At 36.2% G+C, this 28,000-nt stretch overlaps 2 protein-coding genes across 3 annotated transcripts in view; both read right to left on the reverse strand.

Moving 5' to 3' along the window:
- MRPL23 (mitochondrial ribosomal protein L23) overlaps nt 1-28,000 on the reverse strand; it is a 706,510-nt gene that overhangs the window by 26,118 nt on the left and 652,392 nt on the right. The window lies entirely within an intron of this gene.
- TNNT3 (troponin T3, fast skeletal type) lies at nt 1,384-27,332 on the reverse strand. Of its 2 annotated transcripts, none has more exons than XM_072421735.1 (12): nt 27,185-27,332; nt 23,932-23,967; nt 22,710-22,723; nt 10,178-10,196; nt 9,111-9,156; nt 8,725-8,841; nt 8,096-8,173; nt 7,806-7,919; nt 7,073-7,182; nt 6,648-6,738; nt 4,503-4,543; nt 1,384-1,651 (listed from the first exon to the last, which is right to left on the reverse strand). In XM_072421735.1, exons 2-12 carry the CDS (start codon nt 23,949-23,951, stop codon nt 1,597-1,599), a joined length of 705 nt encoding a protein of 234 aa, XP_072277836.1. In that variant the 5' UTR covers nt 23,952-23,967; nt 27,185-27,332; the 3' UTR covers nt 1,384-1,596. The 2 variants fall into 2 exon arrangements, with proteins under 2 accessions (XP_072277836.1, XP_072277835.1); XM_072421734.1 differs by lacking the exon at nt 4,503-4,543 and adding an exon at nt 3,673-3,713 and having other exon boundaries at nt 27,185-27,329.

The following is a 28,000-nucleotide window of genomic DNA, read 5'->3' on the forward strand; positions in this document are numbered from 1 at the left end:
TAAAGCTCCCCAACTCAGCGGGGTCACAAACAGCATTTGGAACATGTTTAGTAGTGGTTCTGTAAGGGTTTTAGGTTATTGTGTTCATATTACAACAACATTTAAAGCTTGATTTAAGTTCTAAGACTACCCTGCTTTATAGATACAGTTCTTGCACAAATGTCTTTTGTGTTATTAAAAGCTGAAACCCAGATATGTAAAAATGCATAAATTGTTCTAGTTTTGAATTAATTTAAACCTCATAGAATGTATTTTAATTGTGACTAAGGTAATCTAATGAATGTCTAATGCCTATAAATGTCTTGTATTCCCCAATATGGTGCCAATCAGACTAGGAGGGAGTAGCAGTAGGAGCCTAATAAATGTCCTACAATTACATACATTACAGGAAGGTGACCCTTTAGTATAACTAAAAATAAAGAACAATCAGCTCTCTAACCTGGTAAGGCTTTGTAGATCCCATAACTTGCTGAGCAAACCAATATATCTTCTGATGAGCTCTTTGTATCTGTTTATGTCTCTATATAAATATTTACATGGACTTCAGTTGCAAACCACAGCCCGTGTTCCCATGTTAGCCCCAGGCTGAGAAAGCTGTGGGCAGGTTTGATCTTGGTGTGATTTTCCGGGGTGCTGAGTAATAGTTGAACCTTACACACCTAGGTCCTTCACATCCTAACGCTACAATGTAGGGTTAGAACTTGGCAGAATATCGGGAGGCATCTAAATTTATTATCTGCTCATGTTACAACTTTATATTGTACTACACAATCAAGCCTGTTTTAAAAAACAACATGCACTAGCAGAAATTCGGGCCCTGCTGTATTGCTTGACCACCTTTTGGAAACACCTGGCTGTCATACCGACGTGCTGTAAACCCAAAACCTTTTCATTATCTGTGGATAGAGCGGGAAGATATAAGTAAGATTTTCTCTGCCACCTGGGGCTATACTGGGGTTATACCAAACAGAAAGTCATGGTAACTCTCCAAAAGCAGTACAAATAGATATAAAAATGCTTTTCCTATGTTGAACAGATAAAGGATTGAAACTTTTGAGCATTGAAAATGTTTCCTTTTTCCCTGACTGGTAAAACCATCATCAATAAAGTACAAGAAGAGAGATTACTTCTCTTTTGCAGAGCCCCAGATAGCAGTAAAAGTTTAGACTTTGGCCACTCTATCCAAATCAATGGTGTCACATATTCCCCACACTTGACTATGATCATGTCATGCAAAACTTTCATATCCTTCAGTATTACCAGGTACTGTTCATTTGAAAATATAGAGACCCGCATCCAATGACTGTAATTTGTTACCTATTTGTTATCTAATGGTATTTCTGTCCTTCTTCTGTGGGGTGTTTGTGACAAGTACAAGGAATGTTATCAGGGTAAGAAGCGTCACACTTTATTTACAAAAGAGAAGAGATAATACAGAGCAGTCCACAGAGAGAAAAAGGTCGCCCGAAGGGATAGACTGGACAACTATCTTTTGGGGCACTCAGTGTAGCCAGCTTCCTGCAGGATTTGGGATGGTAAAAGATGGGTGAAGGGGAGCTGCTCTCTGACACCACTAGTTCTTGGTTTTGGGGCAGTTTACTTCCAGCGTCCCCCAACTTTTCCTTTGCCTCCTCCAGCTGCCTTCTTGCTGCTGTTATGGGGAAGAAAAAAAACACGGGTTAGCAAACAGGGCACAAATACAATAAGGAGAGGATAGAACCAGATACAGAAAATGTGGCATAGGGAGGATTAGTGTTGTGAGCAAATGTGTTAAAGAGGAACTGAACTCTGGAAATTGCACCGATAAAGGGCAAATGACTAGTTACTAGCATTGCCTCTGTTCTTCCCCCATTACTGATTTACTATGCCTTCTTCTGCACTGTATCCTTGTACGAAAGAGACAGGGTATTGCTTCCTGATGTCACAGCCTCCATCAAGGAAAACCGTGAGAACCATAGTTGTATTTTCACTAAACCTCCCTCCACATCTGGTGAGACCATCAGTCAGAGGCAGCAATGCCTTATATCTTACATACAGTTGTAAGGTTGTGTCTAGACTTCCTCAAATACCACAAAGCTCACTTCGTTTTTCGGGAGGATATCCATGCAATGGTCGGGGCACAGCTTGGACACAGATATTGTTTCTAAGTTATCCCCATAACATAGCAAATCTCCACTTTTTGAGTTCAGTTCCAAATAGGTTGGGTAAAGAAATAAGAAGGAAGATGGGCAATAAGGTAAAAAACAGATATAGAACAAAGAAAAAGAAAGAAATGCTGTTGGTATTGCAGCCTGATAATGATATGAAATAAAAACCTAATGATAACATTTTCAGCTCCTTTTCAGAAAGTTCTGGATATCTGAAGTCTAAAAGACTGTAGTTAAAGCCACTGGAGGAGATATTAACATGAACAGCCCATTTCCTCACCGGTAAGTTCACATAATGTTAAAAAGAGATTACATGCCAATATGGAATATTGGAAATAGCCAAAAATGTTATTATTAGCTTCTTAACTTGATCAACTTATTAGGCTTATCAGTCCTGCTACTTTCCTTTACATATGCACAAACAAGCAATATCACTTACCATGTCGCCATGTTAGTTTGGGAGAGACTATACTTTTTCTCCCACATGCTGAACTTTCCTTTAGATCATCATTATGCATGCACATCTCAAACACAGACTGCTACCACTCTGCCATCACATGAAGCCCATTATCAGGATTGGGAAAACCACTCATAATGAAATATAATGGGGTTTTAAAAGAGACCCTGGCTTTTTTATGTGTTGGCAGAATTGCAGATTGCTTAGTATGTCCTCAGAGACATATACTGTACCTGACACACCGGGGTCAGCAGAGAGTTAGTTTACTTACTTGTTACTGTTCAGGATTAGACTGGAGATATCATGGTAGGCCAGAGATATCAAGTGAAGAAGTGGTGTCCTTTTTGGCCCATGATATCTCTTAAGACCAGTGATATCTACTAAGGGCACACATTATTCTTTATTGCTAGATAGGTAAGTCATCAGGCCTAGCTAAGACTTGACACAAGGCTACAGGTCACCCATTCACATTGAAGGATGGTATATTACCAGCTGAAAATGTAGTTTTATAAACCAAGTTCTCTGAATCAATGGTAAAGCATCTGCTATGTATTGGTGACCAGTAAACTTGTGGTTAGGCAAGGTTGAGCTTATTGGTTAAGTAATTCTTGCAAGGTATCATAGGTCCAAGTTATGTAGCTATTTGTGAGAATGCAGAGAATAAGTTCATTGGGAACCACAAGGGATGCTTCAAGTCACAAAATGTCTCCTTTTACCAAAATCTGTCCTTGATTTACTAAACTGTTATTTAAAATGCAGATTAAAATGGGGGAGTTGTATCTATGGGTGAGCAAATATTTATTAGTCACTGTACACTTAATTGTTTTAGAAAAATTACATTTTTGAGAAATTCGAAATAGTTTATTAAAAACACGATCAAGTATTACTGGAATCCATGCAGTGATGATTTTAGGGGCTACTTATGTTCTAAAAAAAGTTTTTATTTTTAATCAGTAGGTTAGAAAGAATGTAATTAAGAAATACTCTGAGCCTCAGATATATCAATTGATAATCTGGGATAATAAACAGGCTGGGATCGGGGTAGTTACCATATCTAGCACTACTTACTGTTTCTGCAGCTGATCGATACGGTTCCTGAGGGTAGTAACCTGTTAAAACAACACACAACCCATTTATACTGGACAGTCCTTCACTGCTTCTTACCTCTTGATACTTTGTCAGAGGTTCCTCAGGTTGCTTGTTGGAATGGTGTTACCTGGCACCCTCTCACCAGGGTGGAGATCCGTATTGACATGTTAAGGGTGGCATAGTGTTGAGTGACCCGTACACACACAAATATCTATGGAATGTACCCAAACACACATCTACTTACCTGTACTTAACACCCGAGCTGGGACACGGAGCAATGGCCCCTATCTAATCCTTACTAAACAAAAGTGGGCTCATAGGACATCAAAACTACAAGTTTGTCCAAAAAAGAATTTTGTAAGTTACCCTAGCTCAATAATGTATTGTCACATGGCAAGTATATGTGTAAGTAATATTCATAATAATTTTAATGTGTGTTCCATTTTTAATAAAAACAAGAACCTCATTGACTGAGTAAAGGGATGTTGACTAGAACACCATGGAGTGTGCATTCAAAAGCTTATACTGTTGTTGGCCATAACAGACCTTTCAATGGTTGCATTATATCTTATTAACCAGTCATCCCCCATCTATCAATTTTGAAGGTTTTCCAAACAATTTTTCAAACTCTTCATGTATAATGAACCAAGAAACCTTTTCGTAGTTTTGGTGTCCATTTGCCATGAATATGAATCTTCTTGGGCCATTGCTTCAGCTCCAAGCCCAGTCGTACCCAGTCCTACCCTGACACACACCTGAACAGACAGTTCAGTTGGGTTAGCCCCTTTATATGAGGCTTCTCTACTTACAACTTAGAGAGTTCCTCTACTCTCCTGTGCAGGGTCGTAATCTAAGAAAAACCAAGATAATCATGTGAATAGGGGATACGGGAAGCAATTGCCTGGTAGGATAATGTGTGCTGGCTATGGCTATATGCTTCAAATTATTATATGATGGGAGAGCAGAGAGTGCTGTGTCCTCACACTAGGTGGGCATTGCTATACAAAAATGTGTCTTTTTTACACCTTTCGGTTTGAAATGTACAGCATAGGTGCCTGCCACCAAACATTTTCTAAATGGCCATTTTATTGATGGTCTATAATGAGTCACATTGTAAAGTATTTGTGTTGAGGGCAACAGGCAACCGTGTAGTGAGAGAACATGTCTAGTAAAGCATTTGCTTTGTGGTGCACATGATCACATGATGGTTTGATTTAACCAACAAAGACAAAAAAATCTGGAAAACATTCAACAGACTCTACAACAAAACCACATAAAACAAACAGCAGATGCATCTAGCATATAGAACTCTATATAGCTATGAATCGGTAGGGGTAATGTTGGACCTCTGCAGAGAGAGTATTGCTCTACATTATGCTGGCATGATACTAAGCTATGGCTAAAGTCTCATCGTGATGTTAATGTTAATCCCTATAGCCCCAAACATTTCTACTTCTGCAAATTGATGGATTTGGGTATGATGTGCAGCATGGAGACAGGATATAGGCCCTGGCAGAGGAAACCAATCAGTGCCTCTCACAAATATCACAACTGGGCCTCAATCCTGACATCCCAATCTACTAGTAGGCAGAAAAAAAGTTGTTTGTGCAACCCCTGTATTCTAATAGGTAATTTTGGCTAGTAATATTTGGCTATTATCATATTTAAACAGAAGTTACACTTCAATCAGACACAGAAATGTAGACATTAAAAACATAATATTGACGCATGGTGTGCAACACAATTGGAACACTGTGAAATAAATGCATATAAGATACGTACAATTTAGGTACATAGAAGACTTGTACACAATCCGATGTATGTACACCGGACACAATGATGAATACTTTTTCCATTGTATATGTATGAGACAAAGCGCTGTGCAGAAAAGCTGCCACATACTCATGGACGACATATACAGTATATTAAAACAGCAAATGGACTATAATTGACTTCCTAAAGGTAAAATATACTCTTCTTCATGTTGTATATGCTTGGGTTTAAAAACATTTTTAATATATAGTAATTATTGGAGAAATCTAGGTTTAAAATTTGTTAGGTTCTGCTTTGCTGTACCATTAAGTGGTTGTGCTTTTTCTTACACTGCAAGTCAGGGAGTCGGCTGACCCTATAAAAACAATCTACACCTGTATAGCCGCTGTGTTATTTAAAGGATTTTTAGGGGGAATTAAAATGCATCAACTACATTGCTTAGTCTAATAATTCATATACAAATTTCTTATTCAGTACATTAACAAAAATATGAAAAAAGTAAGCATGTTATCGTATGAACGTCACACAATTTACAAAATACTACAACAATAACTTAATGTATGTTCTCTCTGTTCTATTCTTTTACTGGAGTTTGAATCAACAAAACATAAGGCACATTTATAAAACCATGGCAGACTGAACACTGGACATGGAAATTAGTTTTATTTGTATGTCTTTTTTTTTTTTTAACTTTTAAAATTTAACAAGTGTTCTGTTTTTATTCCTAAAGTCCAAAATGTATCAACAAAAATTTATTTTAGGTAATAATTAATTGATTTATGGTAGGTTAATAACCTGCATAGGATTAGTTTATCTAAAAAATATAATGTAGAAAGTTGAATTGTATACTAAAAACTTTAATAAATCAACATACAGATGGCATCTGGCACAGTTCCAGAGAGCAGGCAGCAGGGACTTCTCAATGTGTATTTATTGTAGCAAGCAAGACCTAACAACTGTTTCTGAAGGACCGCGTCATCAAAACATAAGTGGCCAAACAGTGTACTGTATTGAAAATGCAATCCGACATTTATGCTTTAAAACTGAAGGAACCGGATTATCGATGGACGGATTTTCGATTGCCAACTGTATCTCAGTGCTCTTGAATATTGAACTATTTGGGACAATCCTACTGTGAACCATCTACTTGCATACCTCATTGTTGTGTGTAAAGAACTCACCTCGTATTTCTGTTTCTTGAGCTTCTCTCCAAACTCAAACTTCTCGGACTCGAGCTGGTACAGCCAGTCCCACAGCTCCTTAGCCTTGTCCCTGTTACAAAGAAGTCCACAAACCAGGTAAGTTCATGTAAAGAACTACTGCAGGTCCAGGTAAAATACATGTTTTTTCTGGGTAAAATTGCTATTTTAGTTTTAAATTGGCAGAATTATCCACTGTATTCCTAAACTTTTTGCTGACTATGATATAGAGCAGCTTGATTATCCAGCTCTGGGACCTGTAAATATTACTTTAAATCTCAGATCTGCATGAACATAAAATACAGGTAAATCTGCTTCTTTATATGGGTTTCATCTGTGTATATAGTTTTTTGCCTGGTGTCCAGCATTAATTGACAGCCCAAGGACACCCAGAGCTCAAGGTTTACCTGAGTTTGTCCTCATTCATGTGGTCAATATTCAGAGCCTTGCGACGATCTGCCAGAATCTTCTTCTTCTGCTCACGGGCTGTCTGCTTCTTGCCTCTCTTCTGGTCAGCCTACAGAAGGAATCATTACCAAGTCAGTGCTATTCACCATTTCTTAACCTGGTACCCTCATAACTAAGTTGAATCCATAAAGGCTAAAAAGCGGATCTTCTTGATAATGTCTATTGTACCCATTCCGTATTATTTTGACTGGAGAAAGAGATGGCTACAATGGCTGCTGGTGAAATCCTGCTTGATTGACTCCAATATTTAAATATACATGTAATAAAGTAATTATTTTTATAAGTTAATTAGGGGTAATGCTTTATATTGCATACAACAACCAATTCTGAATCACAAAGTTAAAAGGGGCTTACATGGCAACAGTTGGTTTGGTGTCCCAATTTTAGGGTGTAAGTCCTAGAATGGCGTTGTTTATAGTATCAATGGTGTGGCTTTTTTATACCACTTAATGGATATCCAAAGGATCAATGGCGATAACAGGTCATAGGATTTTGGAACATCAAGCAATTGACATCTTGGTCCTTCTGAACCTACATTTTCCTAAGTTCCAAAGATGAGGAAGGCTGTTCCCCTGGAGTGCTATGATTCTATTTATCAATCCCTTAATAAACCAACACATTTTGTATTAAGTCTTATATCTTGCTTTGTCTTTACATGGTTGACTTGCTTACCTTGGCCAGGTAGCTGCTGTATGTGGCTCCCATAGAAGACAGAGCCTTCTTCTTCTTCATGTCATCCTCAGCACGTCTCAGGGCATCCTGTTCCTCTCTTCTTGCCTTCTCCTCCTGTAGTATTATAGTAATGAATTAAGATGCAATTCATATAGCTTACAAACTCTCGTATGCTCTAACAGCAATACATTGTTGATAGGAAATAAAAGTGATCATGAATTATATTTCTCCACATCCGCATGCGGAAAGGTATTATTGATATGTTCAAGAATATGTTTAAGATTACTCACAGCAAGTCTGTTCTGACGTTCCTTCTCCTTCTCTGCTCTGATCCTCTGCTGTTCAGATCTCTCGGCTCTACGCTTCTCCTGTAAACCATAACAAAATGCGGAGATCAGAACACATGTACCAAACACACAAAATTACTGGGAATCTAAAAAATACAAAAATACATTCATACAGGAAATACCATTCACAGACAAGGATCAGTTCCCAAAGCTAATCCACCCACATAAGGTTGTTCTTTCAATATATTGGAATAGAAGAAACTTCAGATATTCAGAAAGACAAGACAAAAAAACATTATAAAAAAGGAAACATGACCAAGAACAAAAGAGAAAATATTATAAATTATTGGAAGAATAGAAAGGAGAGGAAGAAAGAAGGAATTAAAAAAAAGGTAGGGGGCTGAAGGTTAAGGGGATGAAAAAAGAAGAAAGAACATGAAAGGCCAAGGACAGAGAGGGATGGATAAAGTTCTATTAATGTTTGAGGGAAAATTTTTTTTATATATATATATATATATATATATATCCATAACATTCACTTGGGCTAACTACAACCTTACACAATACTTAGATGGAATTATAGCCCGTCATATGTAGCAAAATATTCAGAGGTTATGAAGAATGTAACTTACAATTCTTTCTTTCAATCCAATAAGCTCTTCTTCTTCCTTCTTGCGAGCCTCAAAGTGTTGATCGATCAGTGACTGCAACTCAATCAAGTCCTTGTTCTGTCTTTTCTTCTGGATATCCTGTTAAATAATATTAAAAAAAATGAACTCAGTGCTTTGTTCCCTATCCAGATCATGTGGTTTGGATCTGAGTTCTAAGTTCCAGTTTATAGTCTACTTCCTCTGCTCTCATCTCTTTTGTCAATATGACATGGACTGCTCTATTCAGTATAAATACATGGATCAATTTTTCTAGTAATGGTTTATAAAATAAAGTAATGCCTTTTGCAGCAAATGTTTGTAAACGATCATTCTTTTTATTCATATATCTTTTTTCTTATCACACTTACATCAAAGTCTACTTTCTCTCCATCTGGGATTTTAGGTGCTGTGAGTCTGCAACACAAATATACAACATTCGGTGTTAACAGTCATGAGACAACAATGTACATAAAGTAAATAGTAAACTACATTTTTTTGGCTACCAGATGAGGTGAGGGCAGAAAGAAATGAGTATCTACTTAAATCCTGAAGTGACAGGTGACATGTAATTCAAACATTAACAAAGGACTAATATTCAAAGTGCTTTAAATCATTTCGAACAAGAATAAAATAAAAAAAAACACCTAAAATTATTTTTTTCCATTTTGACTATAGTAATATGAAATTTGATTGGCTGCTAAGAGTTTTTGCTCTTTTCATATCATTATTAATATCTTAAAGTTACAGAATTCAGAAATACGCAAACATTATTTCCAGATGTTACAAATACAAACTTTGTAACAAAAATGTGTGTGAAGGACCGATAAAATAACACATTATTATTAGCCAGTATTTATATAGCACCGACATATTACGCAGCGCTTTACAAAGTCCATTGTCATATAATATACACATGTACAATCTTCTATATAAAAAATATTATTTTTTTCTCTCATTACGTATGGGCAGCTTGATTCCTAATAGGTTTACATAGCTGCCAAATCTCTCTGATTGCTTGGGCCACTATCGTGTTCTTTAACACATTCCTTTACATTTGTTTTGCTCCTAGGACATTTTTCTATACTCGTCTACAGTACAATATAATCCTTGTATATTGTTGGAGAGTACATAAGTTTTAATTACATTTGTCATAAAACATTCTAACCACAAAGTGTACCTATAAACCTTTTTGGGTTAGCAGTTACAGAAGATCAAAAAGCTAAATAAATGAGGGTATCATCAAACTATATTTTAATATACTTTAGATATAATAGCCAAAAAACACATACATATTTTATACTGTTCTGCCTTTTTGACAAGATACTGGATTATATATTTGTATGTGTACAGACTCATGCTAGCTTGCATATAGCTTGCCTACACATGTGTTTGCTAAATGTGCGTTTATGTAGATGATTCGAGAAATGAAACTTACTTGGGTTTTGGCTTCTCTTCTTCAATTATACATTGAACAGGGAGAGATAAGAAAACATAGTTAAGAATGTAACAACAAAGTGATTATGCTAACACAAAGGAGTGGCAAGGGAAAGAACATTGTAACAGTCAACAGGAGAACACCAGACAGAGGGTTTACATAAGATTGTGTCAGTTTACTTTGTTGCTTGATATTTAAAACCACTTTTCATAAATACTAAATCCCTATTCACAGCGGTAAAACTGTATGCCATTATGGCCAGAACTGTCAAAAATATGTACAGTTAGGTCCACAAATATTTGGACAGAGACAACTTTTTTCTAATTTTGGTTCTGTACTTTACCACAATTTATTTTAAATGAAACAACTCAGATGCAGTTGAACTGCAGACTTTCAGTTTTAATTCAGTGGGTTGAACAAAAGGATTGCATAAAAATGTGAGGAAATAAAGCCTTTTTTTTTACACAATCACTTCATTTCAGGGTCTCAAAAGTAATTGGACAAATTAAAAAGCTGAAAATAAAATGTTCATTTCTAATAATTGGTTGAAAAGGACAACTTAATTAAACTCCTCCAACAGTGGATCAGGGAAAATGGTTAGGTTTTTGAGGGCCCCCTATTAGCATGAAAGCCATAGTTAGCACTTTAATTGAAAAGATAACTATATATCATATATTGGCCATGTATGAACAGACATGAACATGCCATCATGACCCTGTCATGGTTGTCTGGATAACCAGCAAAACATTAGAGGAAAGGAAATTCAGACCACAGACAAATGAATTGTTAATAGGGAAAAAAACAGGTTATTTCTTCATCTAGAGCCACAATGAAAAGTGCAAATTGTGAAAGTGAAAAAAGGGAGAGGTCACAGACGAGGAAAAAACCACACGATGATAGACCTAGGTATAATAAAAGGGAACAAGTATATAGACAAGAAAGAAAAATTTGTAAATGAGATGTAGAATAGGCCTATAAACAAATGTGATATAAAATAAACTCTATAAAGCTATAAGTGAGAGGGGTAATGAAGCTTTATCTAGATGAGGAGTAGAGTAAAGCTGCAGGCAGGGAAATGATAATGAAGTAAGTTTGAGTTGCAATATTGGGGCTATGGAGCTATTTGTAAATTAGAGGAAAAGTGAACTTGTAGGTCGAAAAGGTGTAAAATAAAGCCATAGGCCAACTGTATAGTTTTTTTAAAAAGATTGTGGAGTGTAGATAGGGCTAAAGTATATTATAAATCGGGGTAGCTGCTATGGACAATGCTAGTATTAACAGAACTGTCATATGTAAAGAAAGAAAGGTGGGAAGGTGAGGAATGAAGAAAGTGACAGTTGATAGGAGTCAGGGAACAAGCAAATGAAAGAAGGAAACAAGCATATAGATAAAAGGAGAAGGGAAGGTTGGAAGTGAGGAAAGAGAACGCTGATAACAGTCAAAAAGCTACTGAGGAGAGTTAAGTGCTATGCAAAGGTGGGAAGATGAGTACAAAATAAAACAGAGGAAATGAATATGAAAAGTACGAAAATGAAGATAAAAAGGACAAAAACACAGGAAGAGAAAAGCATACTGGCTATAGAAATAGGAATGGTAAAAAAGTGATTAGGTGAAGAATGAGACAAATAAAAGGAGGGGAAAGCATACTGATGAAATGTATAGGGAAAGTGGAAAGCTAAGGAGGTGAGAAATGAGAAGGAGAAAAGCATATTGATTACAGCTAAAGGGTATTGGAAAGTTAGAAAACCGAGGAAAGCAAGAGCTAAAGGAGAAGTGCAGCACTCTGAGAAGAGGTACAAGAAAAGTAGGAAGGTGAGGAAACAGACAATTGAGGGAAGAAGGAAAGCATACAAGAGGAATAAAGCGTTGGGATGGTAAAAAGGCAAGCAAAGAGACAACTAAGAGGAAAGGCTTTTAATTTGAAATATATATAGATAAATTGGATAGAAAAGATTGGCACACAATAGAGATAGAGGAGCAACAAATAAATAAAGAGAGGTAGGGAAGAAATAGTAAAATAGTTTAGAAGGATTGGAAAGTCAAACAGAAGAGAGGTGTAAGAAAGGTGGGAAGATAAAGAGTAGAATCAATAGACAGAAAAGAAGAGAACAGATTTGGGCAGATCAGTTGAATAAGATATATCAAAGAGTAGCAGATACATACATGCAGGTGACAACAATGGTAGAGGCAAACACAGTTCTAGATAATTATAAAGAACAGGAATATGGTAGGTCAGGTAAGGAATCGAGAAAAACAAAGGTAATAAGGATAAGAAATGTTCATGCTAGAGGGTCAATATGATAGAGAGTAAAGCCGGGGTAGTTTTTTTTAGATAAATAGAGGAAATAATAATTGCAGAGTATTGTGGAGGCAATAAGGATATAGGCAGAACTGAATGAAATGTACTTTAATTAAAGTGGCAGGGAGGTTAGATGGATTGTTAGACTGGACGTTATGCCTAGCTTCACAGATGGAAAAATATTTTTGGTAAATGACAAATATAAATGAATTAAGAAGAATAACAGGGCAGTAATGGTAGTGATACACCCAAGCATAGGATATATATTTATAGGATATAAAGGGAGAACTAACATAATTTAGTTGTTAAAGACCGTTATAAGTTATAGACAGTAAGATGTCATTTCTGCACAGAAATAAAGGGCAGAGTATATCAATGCTGGCAAATAGTTAAGTGAAATAATTAAAAAGAAGAGGAAGGTGTATACACTGTAGTGTTGGGAAATGCTATAGGTACTGGAACTACATGCAGAGTTAGGTATATCTAGATAAGTATATAAGGAAATATATAAGAGGACAGAAGTATATCTAGATACATAGGAATAGCATGAAAATAGGGGAGGTTTGAGAAGTATGATATTTAATGGCAGATATGATAATGACACAAGTCACATAAGAGGGAATGTTTTTTATAGATCAGTAGGACCAAAATAGCAAAAGTGCAGCTGATGATAATTAGTAAGGTGTCATTAAAAGGAACATTATATTAGTGCATTAGATGTGTAGGAGAATGAGAATAGAAATAGGGGGAAAGAACTGTTGCAGAGAAAAAAATCTGAGCATATGTAAGTAAAATGTTTTAGCCAGGTAAAAGGGAGAATGAAAAGATAAGCTGCAGATAAACAAAATATACATATGTAGCAGATAATACAATGAAGTTAAGACAAACAAGTAAAGCTGTAAATAGATGGAAAAGTTTTGTTTAGAAGAAAGAGACAGCTGTGGATTCATTATAAGTGTAAGCTGGAGAAAGCTCGATTTAAAGATGAAGGCATCTTCTGGTCTGGTCTACCTACAGGTCTGGTGGGGATCACCAGACCTGTAGGTAGTCAGGAAATGGTATGTAGGTGAACCTTGGGTTGGTATGAGTTAACTGAACTTGAACTATCTGAAATATGTGAACATTGCTGGAAGCGACTGATACCTCCACAGCTATTACACATTATACAACTTCATGGTTGTCCTGTGGGGTGATTGTAAGGGGACCTGATTCCTGCAGAACATTCTTGTTCAGTCAGATTGATTTTTAGGCAGACAAGTAAATGATAAAAGAAAGTATATCCAATGGAAAATATGTCTTCTAACTAAATAGAAGTTAATTGGTGGTTCTGAAGTCGAAACCACATTACAGCATGAATTGTAATGATGCCCTATAAGCCTTATCATTACTGGTTATTCAAACATAGAAAATAAATTCATTTTTTCCCAAAATCTACACTTATTCTTGTTGGGGCATATTATTATGTACAGTGTTCCTGTTTATGCACTGGTGTACCTTTTTTTAGTGTATATGTGAATGGTGAAGTGAAAGTGAGGTAATAAGGAGAACATATGACAAGGACACAATGTAAGTTGAGAAAAAGAAGGAGATTAGATCAGGGCTGCAGTTCCAGGAAATGGATAGGCTGTAAGACAAGGATAGTCAGACTTGTCAAAGGGAATTGTCAAGCAAATGATGTGCAGATCTCTCCAGTAATCCATTCACACATAGAAAGGGAAATAGGCAAAATATATTTAGTAAATAAGGTGAAAAGGAAAGCAGGCTGAGCCAAATGTTATCACCTCTAATATACAGTACTGGTGTGCACATATACTGCTCATTTATATAAACTGCCTTTATTAATAAAGGTAGTAAATCTTATTTAGCTATTTAGCAGTCATGAACATTTCAAACATATTGAATTTTTTTAAAAGCAAAATAAATTCCAGATTTGGGAGAATGTTCAGTGACAACTATTCTAGGCCTGCTATGGTACCATGGATTAATTGTCCTCTGTATAAAATGTATATAGTAGAAACAGACTGTGTGTGTCTTCTACAGGTGGTGGGCTTCTTACTTATAAAGTTAGCTGATGCCTTTATGTAATGATAACATTTGTCAATGAGGCCATTGAAAAATGTTTTATTTTCCTGCTTTTCTTGACTTTGGCCCAGCCTGTCCAACAAACAAGTGATTGGGAAAAGATCAAAACCATCAAAAGGGGAAAAAGAATTGAAAGGAAATACCATCGTATTCTTCACCGTGTTCTGTAAATGAAAAGAAATTGTTAGTTCACCACTTCTTTCCTAAATGTGAAAGTTAAGATGATATGATCCAATCGATCAGTCACTTATTTCATACTAACAGGCATCTCATGCACAGAACTCTCGATCAGATCACACTGTTCCTGGGGGGGGGTAAGGTTTTTTCTGGTATGTTTTGGTGCACAAACATGTATTAACATTATCCATCTTACATTTTCAAATAACTCCGAAAACCTCCTAATTGAAGAGCACAACTAAGCATGTTGTAAGCTGCTCGTGGTACCTATGTTCTGTTTTCTAGGTTGCAATAATGCCAGTTATTTGGCTTCCTTTAGTAATTTATTACAAAGATCAAGGATGTTTAACAACCCATATTAATCAATCAGAAATCACTTTTCAACATCACAGAGTAATCTGACTAATGAAAGCTGATCTCCGATTGGTTGTATTTTACAGCTACCTTCACAATGTTATAAACAAAAATCTACTACTTTGTTTCCTATCCGAGAAACTATACTGATTTGTCCCAATGTTCCAGTGTGACAAATGCAGCTGCCATGCAAAAACAGCATTCAAGCAAGCAAAAGCATGACAAGTCTTGTCTTGGTTCAGACTGTCAATCTTGAAGTTGTTCTTGCAGTCATAGTTGCTGTAAAAAATCAATCAGGATGTAGCTTTAACCAAGTGCTTTAATGTTGCTTGTACAAAGGCAAAAATCTACCATAGTTTCAGGAATTCTCTCTCTTCTGTGCATCATCACCACATTCAGATAAATGGATTTGAATAGAGAGCCATTATCGAAAACCAGCCATATAATGCTGTCCTCTGTGGAAGGTTGGTTAATATTCTTACCTTCCTCCTCCACCCCCTCATCTTGTTCTTCTTGTGTCTCCTCCTCAACTTGTTCAGATTCTTCTTCTTCTTCAGAAGCAGATGGCAGAGGCAGGGCGATTATAGTTCAACCAGTCACACAATAGCCAAAGTGAGGTAAGGGTAGGGTCGAAGGAAATTTTAGCAGCAAGCATAAATAAGAGAAGAAGGACATGAAAGCAAAGCATAACAGTTTACAGTAAGAGGATGCATGGTCATTTCTTTACAGCAGTGTTTCCCAAAGTGTGGTATGTGAGCCACTGGGGTTTATCTTTAGTCTAGATCAGGGGTGCCCACACTTTTTTGGCTTACGAGCTACTTTTAAAAAGTCAAAATGATCTACCAACAATAAAAACTTGGACTTAATAACTTCTGTGAACGAGTTTATTTTGAAAGGCAGGGCTCTGTGATCCACTCGTGTTGCCTTTGCGATCAACCGGTAGATTGCGATCCACCTGTTGGGCACCCCTGCTCTAGATGGTACATGGCAAAAGTCCGGATTTAAAGAAATGACAAGTGGAAAGATTTGCTTTTGTCTTAGCTTTCTTTGTAGGTTCTAAAGGTAGCCTGGTGATTTAAAACCAGTAAGGGCTTTTTTAATTTGTAAAGGACGAGTCCATATGAATTGCTCTGTAAGTCTAGTGGCCTCTCAATACTTTTATGTACCGTACATCTAGTCACCCAAAAATGCTTATAATGTAAATATGAAATTATATACCCATCCCTAAACTGATGGCAAAGAAATTCTAAGCTGGTTACATAAAGGTAGGCTTCCTATAATAAGAAAGGTAAGGTGTTTCACTTGGCAAATCCACATGCACATTTATCAAAGTTGATATTTCTGGAGTTCAGCTTTAAATATTGGACAGGATTTAACTGTTTCTATGGGTTCATTGGCATTACAGTATTAACTGTAATGACATGAGAATGTGGGAATTTCAAGTAGAGAACCTTCAGGGAAAAAAGAAGGATTTTTACATTTTTTGGATATATTCTTTGCCATGACCATCCAGTAACTGCCACAATAGGTGAAGAGTAGCAGTTTGTTTCTGAGCTGTACCCAGACGAATGCAAAGTTTGCATTAGTGGCACACAAATGACCTAACTTTGTGGAAACACAACTCACCAAGAACCATGCTTTACAATAGAGCATTACATGTGGTGCAAATTGTGTATATGCATGCTGTTCTTACGGAAAGATGATTTGACAATTGCATACGTCATATGTAGTGCTAGAAAATGATCTGACAAGTCAGTAGTAAACATCCCATGGCTTGGTCTAGAGCAATTAAGCATAATGGATGTTTACCAACAGTGAATATTGCTGTCTTGCCTCAGCAATATCTACAAGATGCAAAAGTCATGTCCATCACTTGATGTCAAGGCGTAGCTTGCCCATGCATCCGCTTTCACATAAATGCCAGCAAGCACAACTCAAATGTCAAAATATCTGATGATTTCTGACCCTAGAAATAGGGCATCAGTGCAGGCATCAAGCACTAGGGTGACCTGACTATATATGAAATTGTGTATTTATATTTTGCAGAGTAGACAAGTAATGGGATTATGCATTTGGTCTCCCTGCATTTGGTCACCTGATTGCAGGTATACTATATAATATAAGAATCCTGGGTGATTCTCCCTGGATCATGGAAATTGGGGATAATTAATAGACCACATACCTTCCTCAGGGACTTCTTCTACTTCTTCAGGTAAAAATTAAGAAGAAGAATAGGAATTAGAAAGGAGAAAAAAAAGCACCAGATAAGACGCAAGGTTTGTCCCCTGCTACAAAAAGCACTGACACACAAGTACAAGGCACATAGCACAGTGTTTAATATGGAGTGTTTGGTGTCTGGTTCTGTATCTAGCGATGGTAAAATACTAAAGTACAACCAATCGTGACCCCATTTTGTTGTTTACCACCTACGCTCAGCCATATATTGCTTTTTATTATCAACACATATTTTCAACTGACACAGAAACAATTTCTCGTATTTATGGCCCTATTCACATCCAAGCACATATTGCACCTTTTTTCATGCTTTGATATTGCATGATGTTGCAAGGTAACCCATTCACTTTCGAACAAGCCCTTTAAGCAACTTCATTGCTGGAATTTAAAGATGCCTCACTGTAAAGAAAATACCTAATCCCCACCTAAACTTGCTGTCCAGAAAGAATCTTTAATATCCAACACTTCTAGGAGTGTTAGATGGCTGGTCTACCTCTTTTCACTGTGGTTTTACTCACTGACTCCTACATCCATAGAGGACACGACACCATAGTGATGTAGGGGCTGGTGAACAAAACCACAGGCATTTAGGCAACTGAAACGCCAGAAAGTATATCAGATGCTGAACATTTTATAGCTACTGCTTTTGTTCCAGAAAATAGAATATCAACAGTGCAGCAGGACAGGAGAGTATTTAGTGTTTGGTTACTGATCTTGATTACTCTTGGACAACACAAGATGTCACAGGACACAATGCCTTTACATCAGTGTGTTGTGGTGCATGTCTATTTGTTTACAATATATACATACATATATATGTATAAATACACACATATATATATATATATATATATATATATATATATAATCAATCATGGTGTCAACCAAAATAAATGGCTATTCATATTCATTGCTGTATTGCCTATTGAATCGTGTACATATTCCAGAACCAAAGTACAGTGCACTCTTGTGAAATTGTTATTACTATAAGTTGTCAATCCAATAGAGTAGGTAATAGTATGAAAGCAGGCATAACCTCTATTACTGAATAAGCAGCTTCCCGACAATATAAACCTTCCTTTACTCTTGCAGCAACACTCCCATATATATTTTTAAGTGAGCCTCAACAAAAATTATCTGCATTGTGTATACCAGCAATTAAATAAAAAGGACATTCTATCCATTGATCACCAGTGTAGGAGGTGCCTTTGTTCTATTGCCCAATAATGTAAGTATAGCACTCTTTTCATTAATCACCAATGTACCAGGGGCATTCTATCCACCGATCACCAATGTAAGGGGTTCATTTATTTCAATAATCACTAAATTAAGAGGGGCATTCTATCGGTTAATCACCAGTGTAGGGGGTGCATTTATTTCAATAATCACTAAATTAAGAGGGGCATTCTATTGGTTGATCACCAATGTAGGGGGTGCATTTTTTTCAATAATCACTATAGTAAGAGGGGCATTATTACCCCTGACCACCTATGTGATGAGCATTTTTCCACTGATCTTGGATGTTTGAGGCAGGTGATCCCCTGAAAATTAAGTGGGTAATTAAAGGGGTTTCTCATGGGTAGAAAGTTTGAGAAAAACTGGCATACACCAATGGGACAGATCAGTTCCTAATCAGTTCTTCCTTTGAACCCTTTCATAAATAAGGCCCAGTGGCCTCACTAAAGACTAAAGTGCTATGGTGTCTTACACAATACATATTTAATTTCATCTATGATCAAGCTGCTGCATATATATAATTCACTACATTAAGAGGCCATCATGAGGCATGTTTAGATCCTTTAGTAGACTTCTATATCAACATATCCCAGCAGCCAAACATTGACTTTGCTAATAAACTAGAACAATAGAGCGGTACATACCTTCTTGGGCCTCCTCTGTTCACACATTTTGACAATGGAGCAAGAGCAGGGCAGAAAAGCAAGAAAATAGACAAACAGAACAAGTTAGCCATCAACAAAGACCTACAAAAGCACAGGATTGCTGAAATCACACGGTACCCTAAAAATAGGTCAACGCATCCTTTAGCAGACTACTTCAAAATCACCCAAGAATGCCAATGAATGAATTTTTCTGAAATGACAATTGTCTGAGTTACCAGCTTGTTCTCTCTGTCATATTCCAAGTAGAGTAAAAACCTGAGAGACCAATTGTTTTGGCAACGAGACAATCATTTCATATACTTTCATTCATCAGACTAGGATACAAACAAACAAGTGACATGCAATGGTCCTACAGCTATGTTTATAAGTTGTGGAACACTTGTGATGGTGTTAAGCTGAAAACTGTGATTGGAATGAAGTCATGCTATGTAAATCGTCATTCTCATTCACAAACATAAATTGTCTTTTAGATCTTAACTCGGGAAAATGAAGGTAATTTGTCATCAATGATCATCAAGAGGACCAGTACTTTATGTCTAAGTTTTAATACTGGTCCTTCATTAAATCAAGCATTGTCTTTCATTTGTTAATGAATATTTCAATAATATATTTATTTCACTACAGGCAATATTTTATTTTCGGATCAAAATCATAAATTATTAAATACATTTTTATTAGGTTAATTTTAAAGGTTTGTCTGTTGTGATTATAAAATTATTTTGTGTACTTTCTTACTGACACACCATGAATGGGAATGAGAATATATTATGGTGAGACACTGCATATTTCAAAAGTGAACTAGAAAAGGTGAAGTCATAACAGGTCAACAGTTAAAGTTAAAAGAGTTGAGAAATAAAAAAGAATACATTCTTTTTATTGCAAAAATATACTTAAAGTATATTTAGTGACAGAGCCCATTGTACACATTGACACTTTATGGTCCTTGTATGCAAAAACCCACAACAACCAATCAGTTTTATCTCTTAAGTGTTTCTATCCAACCTAGACTGATAAATGATAAAGACTAATTGTTTGCGGTATAATGCACACATCATTCTTTGCACTGCTTTACTAAAAAGCAGGCCCGCATAAGTAACGGTTTACAAAAAATCAAATTTGCACTATGCTGGGCTTGTCTGGCAGAAAAAGGGTTAAAGTAAATAATAAACATTAGTGAGATTCCGCTGATTAATTCAGTCCTATCGAGTTAAAGAGTTAAAGACTGGTAATCAGCGATGAAGGATAAGAATAAGTTGACCCGTTTTACCTTCTTCGTATTCTTCTGTTGAGCGGACATAAAAGAAAATAAAACAATAACGTCAACAGGGACAACAGAACAGCAGATAGACTGTGATTCCCAAAACTTCCACCCTAAATCCAGACATAGCCAAGAAGAATGGCTGATAGGTTATACCACAATCAGCCATTATGATTTATCTCTAGGTATATAATACCTGCAGAATCACCTAGTACATTGATGTGACTTGTCTGGGTTTAGGTGGCTGAAGAGAAGATCCTCAGTCTTACTTTTATAGCAGAAAAACATAAAGAAGCATTACATTGATATGTATCACATTGATCTACAAATCTATTTAAAAACTTGCAAAGATTCTTGGTTTATAGGAGATAATATTGTATTATTTTTAAACATGAGTTTTGATAGGCACACTTTATTTCCTCCTATAGAATACTCCCCAACTTTTTGAGTTAGGAAAGGGACACTTTCTACATCATAGCACATTGGCAACTATATCCAAGCCACTTGTAGAATAATGAATTATCTTAATATAGAATAATTCAAAGTCTGGATGAAGATTCGGTTCAAAATCACTTTTAATAGGTAAAAAATTGCATCTTATATGAAGGTGTGATTTTGAGCCCCTTTGAGGGACAAATAGTGATATGACCATTGACTTTGTAAAGTGCTGCATAATCGGCGCTATATAAATACTGGCTAATATTATTATTAATAATAATAATAATAATAATAATATTAATAAAGGTGTATATATCCACCCAAACAAAGAGACAGGGTGGCTGAATAAGGTCAGCCCTGCAATGTTAGGGACAGTTTCGTGGTATGTTGCAGTTCCAAAAAAGCATTACAACATATACAAACAAGAGACATGTATAATACTAAAAGCAACATCATAGCAGTGTGTGACAGTGTAACACATTTAAACATATATATTATGCAAGAAGAGTCTGCAGCTGCAATAGAGTCCTAGGTAAAATCAAATGTCATTTAAAAAGAACCCAATTCATATTCTAGCCAGAAGGTGGTAGCAGATCCTGTTAGTAAAATGGAAAAGAAGCGGTCACTGTTTAATATTGACCATGCAGAGGAGGATGAGATAAATGCAGTATAAAGGTCTGGATTACAATGATGGTATTAATAGGAGAAAGCGTATAATTGATCAGAAGACAGGACACTCTTCAATAAGGAAAGTAGAAATAAACTGTTATTCAGGGATAGGAAAGGTGTAAGAATGGGTCACTATAGGGCTATGTACTTAGGAATGTCTGAAAGAGGAGTACAGTATAAAAATGTCAGCACCTGATTAAGGGACTTCCTTAACTTTGCAAATTTTATGTGGACTAACCCTTGAAATGAAGCTATCAAAAAAGAAGCGGATTGCCTAATAACCAAAAAGGGCACAACTGTCATTTAAAATCTTTCTTCCTTTTGCTAATAATACATTGGGTTCTGTTTCATTATCCTTATGGCACTGGCACCATCTCTAAGCAGGCATATTTTAGTGAGGACCCAAAATAGCAGAGATGGCTGAGTTCAGTATCAGGGTAAAAAAAGGCCATGCTATGCCTGTGCTCATTATAGGAAATCCATAAAACATGTGCTACTGTTAGGTGGGGGGTGCTTGAGGGTATTCACACTTTAGTGCAGGGTTATAGGGAAAGATGATACCAGAAAGTGAGGGGGAGAGTTAATTATAGATGACTTACCTAAAAGAAACATTATTTAATGCAGAAAATATGAAATGTAATAGCTGTATATATGCAAACAATAATATTCAATACTATTTAGTGTAACAGACTGTCTGATTCGCCTATTAAAGTGCATTATATAGGCATAATTCAAATATTTCTATAATATTACTTCTTATTATTTATTTACTTCTTTAATATTATATCTATAATACAGCATAAACATGCTTTTTTGCCAAATACAATATCAATTAAATCCTAGAAATGCCCAATGACATGCATTAAATTATATATTATTTGTTTCTTTTATTAGCTATTATTCATTACATAGCTTCCTTTAATCTGTGGCTTTCTATGGACATAGGTTGGCATGCTGGTAAAGTTAATGCTGAGTGTTACATTCCTACAATAGCTGTAAGGCCAGAGAACCCTCACCCTGGTTACAAACCAAGGAAATGCATAATAATAATATTAATATTAAAAATGAATAATGATATGGTAAGTCATAGGTGCATAAAATATATAGCTCCATACTCACCCTCCACCTGATCACTGATATAGGAAGAAAACAGAACAGAAGAAAACAAAAAGAGAAGAAATGGAAGAGACAGATAATTAGTATTTATAAAAAATTACAAAAAATCGAATTTTTTTAACACACATTTGCCAATATGAACCATAGAGTATCAAAAAATGATTATTCACCCAGATGTTTCTTTTCTCTGCTACTTTTTACTTCAAGTAGATAAAAGGTTTACTGTAGTAGAAAACCGGGTAAATGTATTTTATTTATAAGGGTCTATACCCCACACTATAATGAGGGATAGCAGAGAAGAACAGACAAACAGAGGAATTAGGGTCCAAAAGAGGAACAGTCTCTCCAAATAAAATAATTTGAAGCTTTGACTTTACTTTGAGCTTATTATATAGGCCATAAATTTACAGTGGAGAAACGTAAAAAGCATAAGAGAGAGTTTAAAAGGATTAAACTAAAAACAAAGCAATCTGCTGACAAAGCAAATATTTTTTTGTCATATTGTCCTAGATTAAACCCAGGCCTAACCTGCCTACTAGTTATCAGATCATCTGACTCAAGAGGTGCATAAAGCCACAGATGCTGGATAAAAGTTGTTATAAACAAATGATTCTTAACAAACAAGTGCTTGCACCAAACAATATCACAAATCCAAAAATATAGCAAAATTACATCAGTTTGCAAAACTCATTGGACTGCTGAAAACTGAAGACATCATGGATAGGTCAACTGACCACCAACATATTTTTGCATGGTCCTGTGTGATATCTAGGAATATTTGTAAACAGGTTGAACAAAAATTGTCCAACAAAATCTGTCTGGCCGGGTCTCTCATAGCACCCAGGAATTATCATAGCTCATCATCTTTGTTGGCCAGCTCTTGAAAAAACAATTATTTGATGATGACCTGCCAATCTTTTGTTATAAATAACATTTATCCAGCATCTGCATGAACCAATATTCTTTCTGTTGTAAATATTGTGCACATTTAGTAAAAAATAAATAATATTAATGAAAAAAAAGAATGTTTATGTTTGAATCTAAATCATTTCATGGCTCACTAGCTTAGACAGTAGGCACTGCTTTATATAATTCTCCAATGTATTACCTAAAGGTCAGTATGTGCGTGTATGCATGGGAGTTTGTGTATTTTGTGTATTAGTATACAAAAATGTCTGTGTTGACAGCTGTTTACTCAGCAACGAAAAATGTTTTAGATACTTACACTTCCTCTGTGTCAGACATGTTGGCTTTTGGTCGGCTAGAAAAAAACAGAAAGGAAGAGAAACTTGAGAACTGATTGTAACCCACACATCCTGGTCAGCATCCCTTAAACACAACTTGAATTAGAAAATGTTGTACTATCATACTATATGATATATCATTGGTATAGTGACGACCTCTGTCTACCTACATGTACTAATGTGGCCTGTCTGTCACTACAAAATGCAGCCGGTATATATAGAGGGACTGCATTACGGTATATTGCTATTTCTGCAACACTAAGGCAGCTGCAACCATCTAAAAATAAAACAAAGCATATGGCCTTGTCAAGATGTTTTTGCACAGGTGTATTATACAAGCCTTTACAGAAGATCTAAGAAAAGATTACAGGGTCCTTTAATTAAAACTAGAGCAAGGAGGTTTAAGTTTCATTTTTATTTCATTAATTTTTTTTTTATGGAGAATTAGGGAATGTGTGGTCCTCAGTCCAGATGGTGAATAAGGATTTATTATAATATGGAATAATATTTTTATATTATGTATTGTGATCTAGTAGAACATATAATCTACCCAAATCTGATATTGTGTCAATGTGTTTAAAACAGTGGGATACATCATGCATTGCCTTTGGAGATCTCAGTAGATCAAGATCATCCTCCCGCAATTTCTTATTCTTTCCACTGAGTTTCACCCCTGCTACATTATATATAATGCAAATGATAAAAATCAGGGCAGAGGGGTGGCAAATGATGGGGGCAGACCTGGGAAGGTATGTTTGTATTTTATTCTAAATTGCTGTATTCTCACAGTTCAGATCCCAAATAAACAGGAAGGTGGTGGAGGTTCAGCTCACCAACTTCTACCCAGAATTGAGAGCTTTTACATGGACTTAACCTTTAGGTATTTTTGTATTGTTAGGTTTCTAACAAGGTTTCCAACTAAGGTTTTATGTATATATCAAATGAGAAAATACAAAAGCCACTTCTACATTCTATGCGGTTGTTACCTAAGCAGTAAATAATATGGAAAATATAATAAGAAACCCAACCAGGTGGTGCACAGTCATATTGTAAAGCATTACTTTTATGCGCATATCTTACTTCCAGTAGATATATCCTAATCTGATTTATAATCCAACATTGCAATATCCTTTGGAGTTGGACAACTCTAGTATCGCAGCACTAGACACAAGGCCAATGTCAATCCATGGCTTAATTTAGGTCTCCCACCCTGTAAGGAAAACTTGGGAGTTTATGGCTTCAGCTTGCATGACTCAGATGTTACATGAGATGGCAAAGAGGGGTGGGCTGGTACAGGAGTTGGACAACTGGGCATTCTTGTCTATTTTAGGACCCCCTGGGAATGTCCTTTAAAGGTGATCTAGACCTGGGAGAGGGACAATATGATGGCAGGATGCTCTTTTAACATTTGGGTTATGGGGTGTTTAATCCACTTGGAAGGTGTGTTTCCAAGACATTAGATCAAATGACTCCATGTTGTTTTTGAAGTTGTTTTTTTGTTTGCATAAGTACATCATTTTTTTATTCTTAATTATTTTTCTTATTACGCAGTTCCCATGGTTCTGATGTGAGCATCATAGAAATAAACATCTCAGATTTTATACTGGACCTTCCAGTTTGAGGGGCTGAAGGAGAAAGCAAAATATCAGAATGATCTTACTGTAAATGTGTGAAGGGGACTGAAGGCCACCATAGCTCCTGTCTGCCATGTAGTCCTTTAATATGACATGTGTTACCCCCCTCCCATCCCTGATAGAACTAACAGCTGGTCCTAATAACCTACATACATCCAGTTCTATACATGTCATCTCCTCTGGAATCTGTGGAGTATTTTAAACATCTAGAACACAATTCACAATTGTCTCAACACAGATTACGTCTACAGAATACAAAGCAAAAAAGTCATAAATACTGTTCTAAATTTCAGGATACACATAACAAAGCCCTTGTTACTTTCTATTTCATGTACATGCATTATACATTGCAACAAAATAATCTATATCATTGGTATACTGCTGGAATCTGATTAATTCAGTTATTCAGCTACATGACAATAGATACAAGAAACATTTTATAACAACTACAATATGCTTTATCTGAATCTTTTATACTTTTTTTTTTTTACAGTCATTGATAGTGATGAAGGCACCTTATAAATCAAAAAACATATGAACAATAATGAACATTAATGAACATTTGGAACAATTGGTAACTTTAACCCTAGATAGTTACAAAGTGCAAAGTATATTTGGCAACACCCAAACTTTTATATAAACATAATTTGTTGAAAGCGTAAAATTTAATAAAAACACCAATTACAGTATTTCATTATTCCTAGTACTAGAAGAATACTTGTAAAATATTTAAAAAAAATGCATAGATGAACTGTTGATGACCAAGGTGATCAATGAGGTATTATAAAAAGAATAAAAAAAATTAACTTATTAATCACTATGGGCAACAAGTCTGATTTAACTGCTTTTTAAATATATTTCCTTACAGATGGTGTGGGGTTCTGGAAATAGGACAGGTAAATAAGGAAGAAACACATTTTTCAAGGTTTTAAGAAAGAGCCAAATGATGTGATACCAAGATTGAAAAATGGAAATAGGAACTGACAGAGCAAAATGGCAGAACTAGATAGATAGATAGATAGATAGATAGATAGATAGATAGATAGATAGATAGAAAGACATCAAACAGTTCCATTTAGACAATAAGTTCAGGTGACACACAGCACATGACAAAGCTGAACCATGGCCAGGGTCACATTAATGACACCAGTCTTGCCATTCCGGATTTCAGTGCTCAGCAGTTGTGTCCAGATCTCACATGAGGATTTATTGAAGGATCCTACTAATAAAGTGATATATTAGCAGGTTACTTTTTCTTGAATCCTTTTGATCTGTATGGAAAAGGGAGATTGCCACATTCTGATAATCAGAAACAATCCCCTGATATAGAAGACATTTTAAATGGATTTTTTGCATAATTACCTACATAGTTTTTAAGTGACACCTATGTTTTTTGGACATTCCATCATCTCCTAATTCCTGTCTTCTGTTATAATTGTTAGAATAATAATAAAATAACGAGCCACTATTGCTGTCAAAGGAATGTTCAGAATTACAAGACCCTTGAAATTTTTAGGTGCTGTCTCCCGCTCTTCATACAAGTGATGCTTGCACTTGTTGAAGGGGTAATCTTTTCAGGCCCCCCTCACCCTTTTCTTACCTGAGGCCCGAGAGCAGCACTGGGGGTCAGAGCAGTTGTGAGACTTTTCAATCGCCCACCGGCCTGGTTATGTCTTGCAATTATACCGAAATGTGATCTGCACCCCACCAGGATTGGACAGGCTGGCAGGGGGGTGAGGAGTGGCACACACAAGGGGCAGGACAAGTGGAAGAACAGCTGCTTAACACAGGTTATAGGGGAGGGGGCTCACTAGGGTTTAAGCTCAACTTACTCACTAATTATAGACCAAGCAGGACAGCAAAATTTGGAGATGTTCCCTTGTGTGTGTATATATCTGTGTGTGGAGCGCTGTTAAATTAGGAAGACCACCTTCATGGTAGGGGGTGTGCACCAAACCCTTCTTTTTCTGCCACATTCCAGGAATAGAAAGAGAATGTAATGAGACACAAACCATTATATCAGTGACATGCAATCTAAGCATAGTATCAATGAGACTGGAATATAATAAATACACCTGTAGATTACAGTGCTCACAGTCATTAGATGGCACTAGTTATGGTCAAATCAGGCAACCACCACATTGCTTATCCAAGGGCATATCAATTCATGTCAATTATGTCTCAATTTTCCTTCCCATCAGATTTTGCTACCTAAAAGGTTAGGCTACATACTCAGGTTTGATAATTGTTGCCCAAGACGAACGCTCATGGCAGAAATCTAGCGTATGTACAATGGACCCCCCTGGTGGATCAAAAAATTACAAAGCAGAGATGACCTATGAAGGAAAACACGGTGGGGTGCCCCTTGCTCTTCCTTTCCCCCTCCCCTCTCTATAAAACTGAACATTACTGTGTG

The sequence above is a fragment of the Pyxicephalus adspersus genome, chromosome 9 (genome assembly GCF_032062135.1).
Source record: "Pyxicephalus adspersus chromosome 9, UCB_Pads_2.0, whole genome shotgun sequence".
NCBI lineage: Eukaryota > Metazoa > Chordata > Amphibia > Anura > Pyxicephalidae > Pyxicephalus > Pyxicephalus adspersus.

Coding starts and splice junctions, on each gene's coding strand:
- TNNT3 (XM_072421735.1), bottom strand. CDS start 23,951: ATGTCTGACACAGAGGAAGT. Junction 7,183..7,805: donor ACAGCAGCTACCTGGCCAAG/GTAAGCAAGTCA, acceptor TTCCTTCTGTAG/GCTGACCAGAAGAGAGGCAA. Junction 1,652..4,502: donor GTAGAGGAACTCTCTAAGTT/GTAAGTAGAGAA, acceptor TCCCCATAACAG/CAGCAAGAAGGCAGCTGGAG.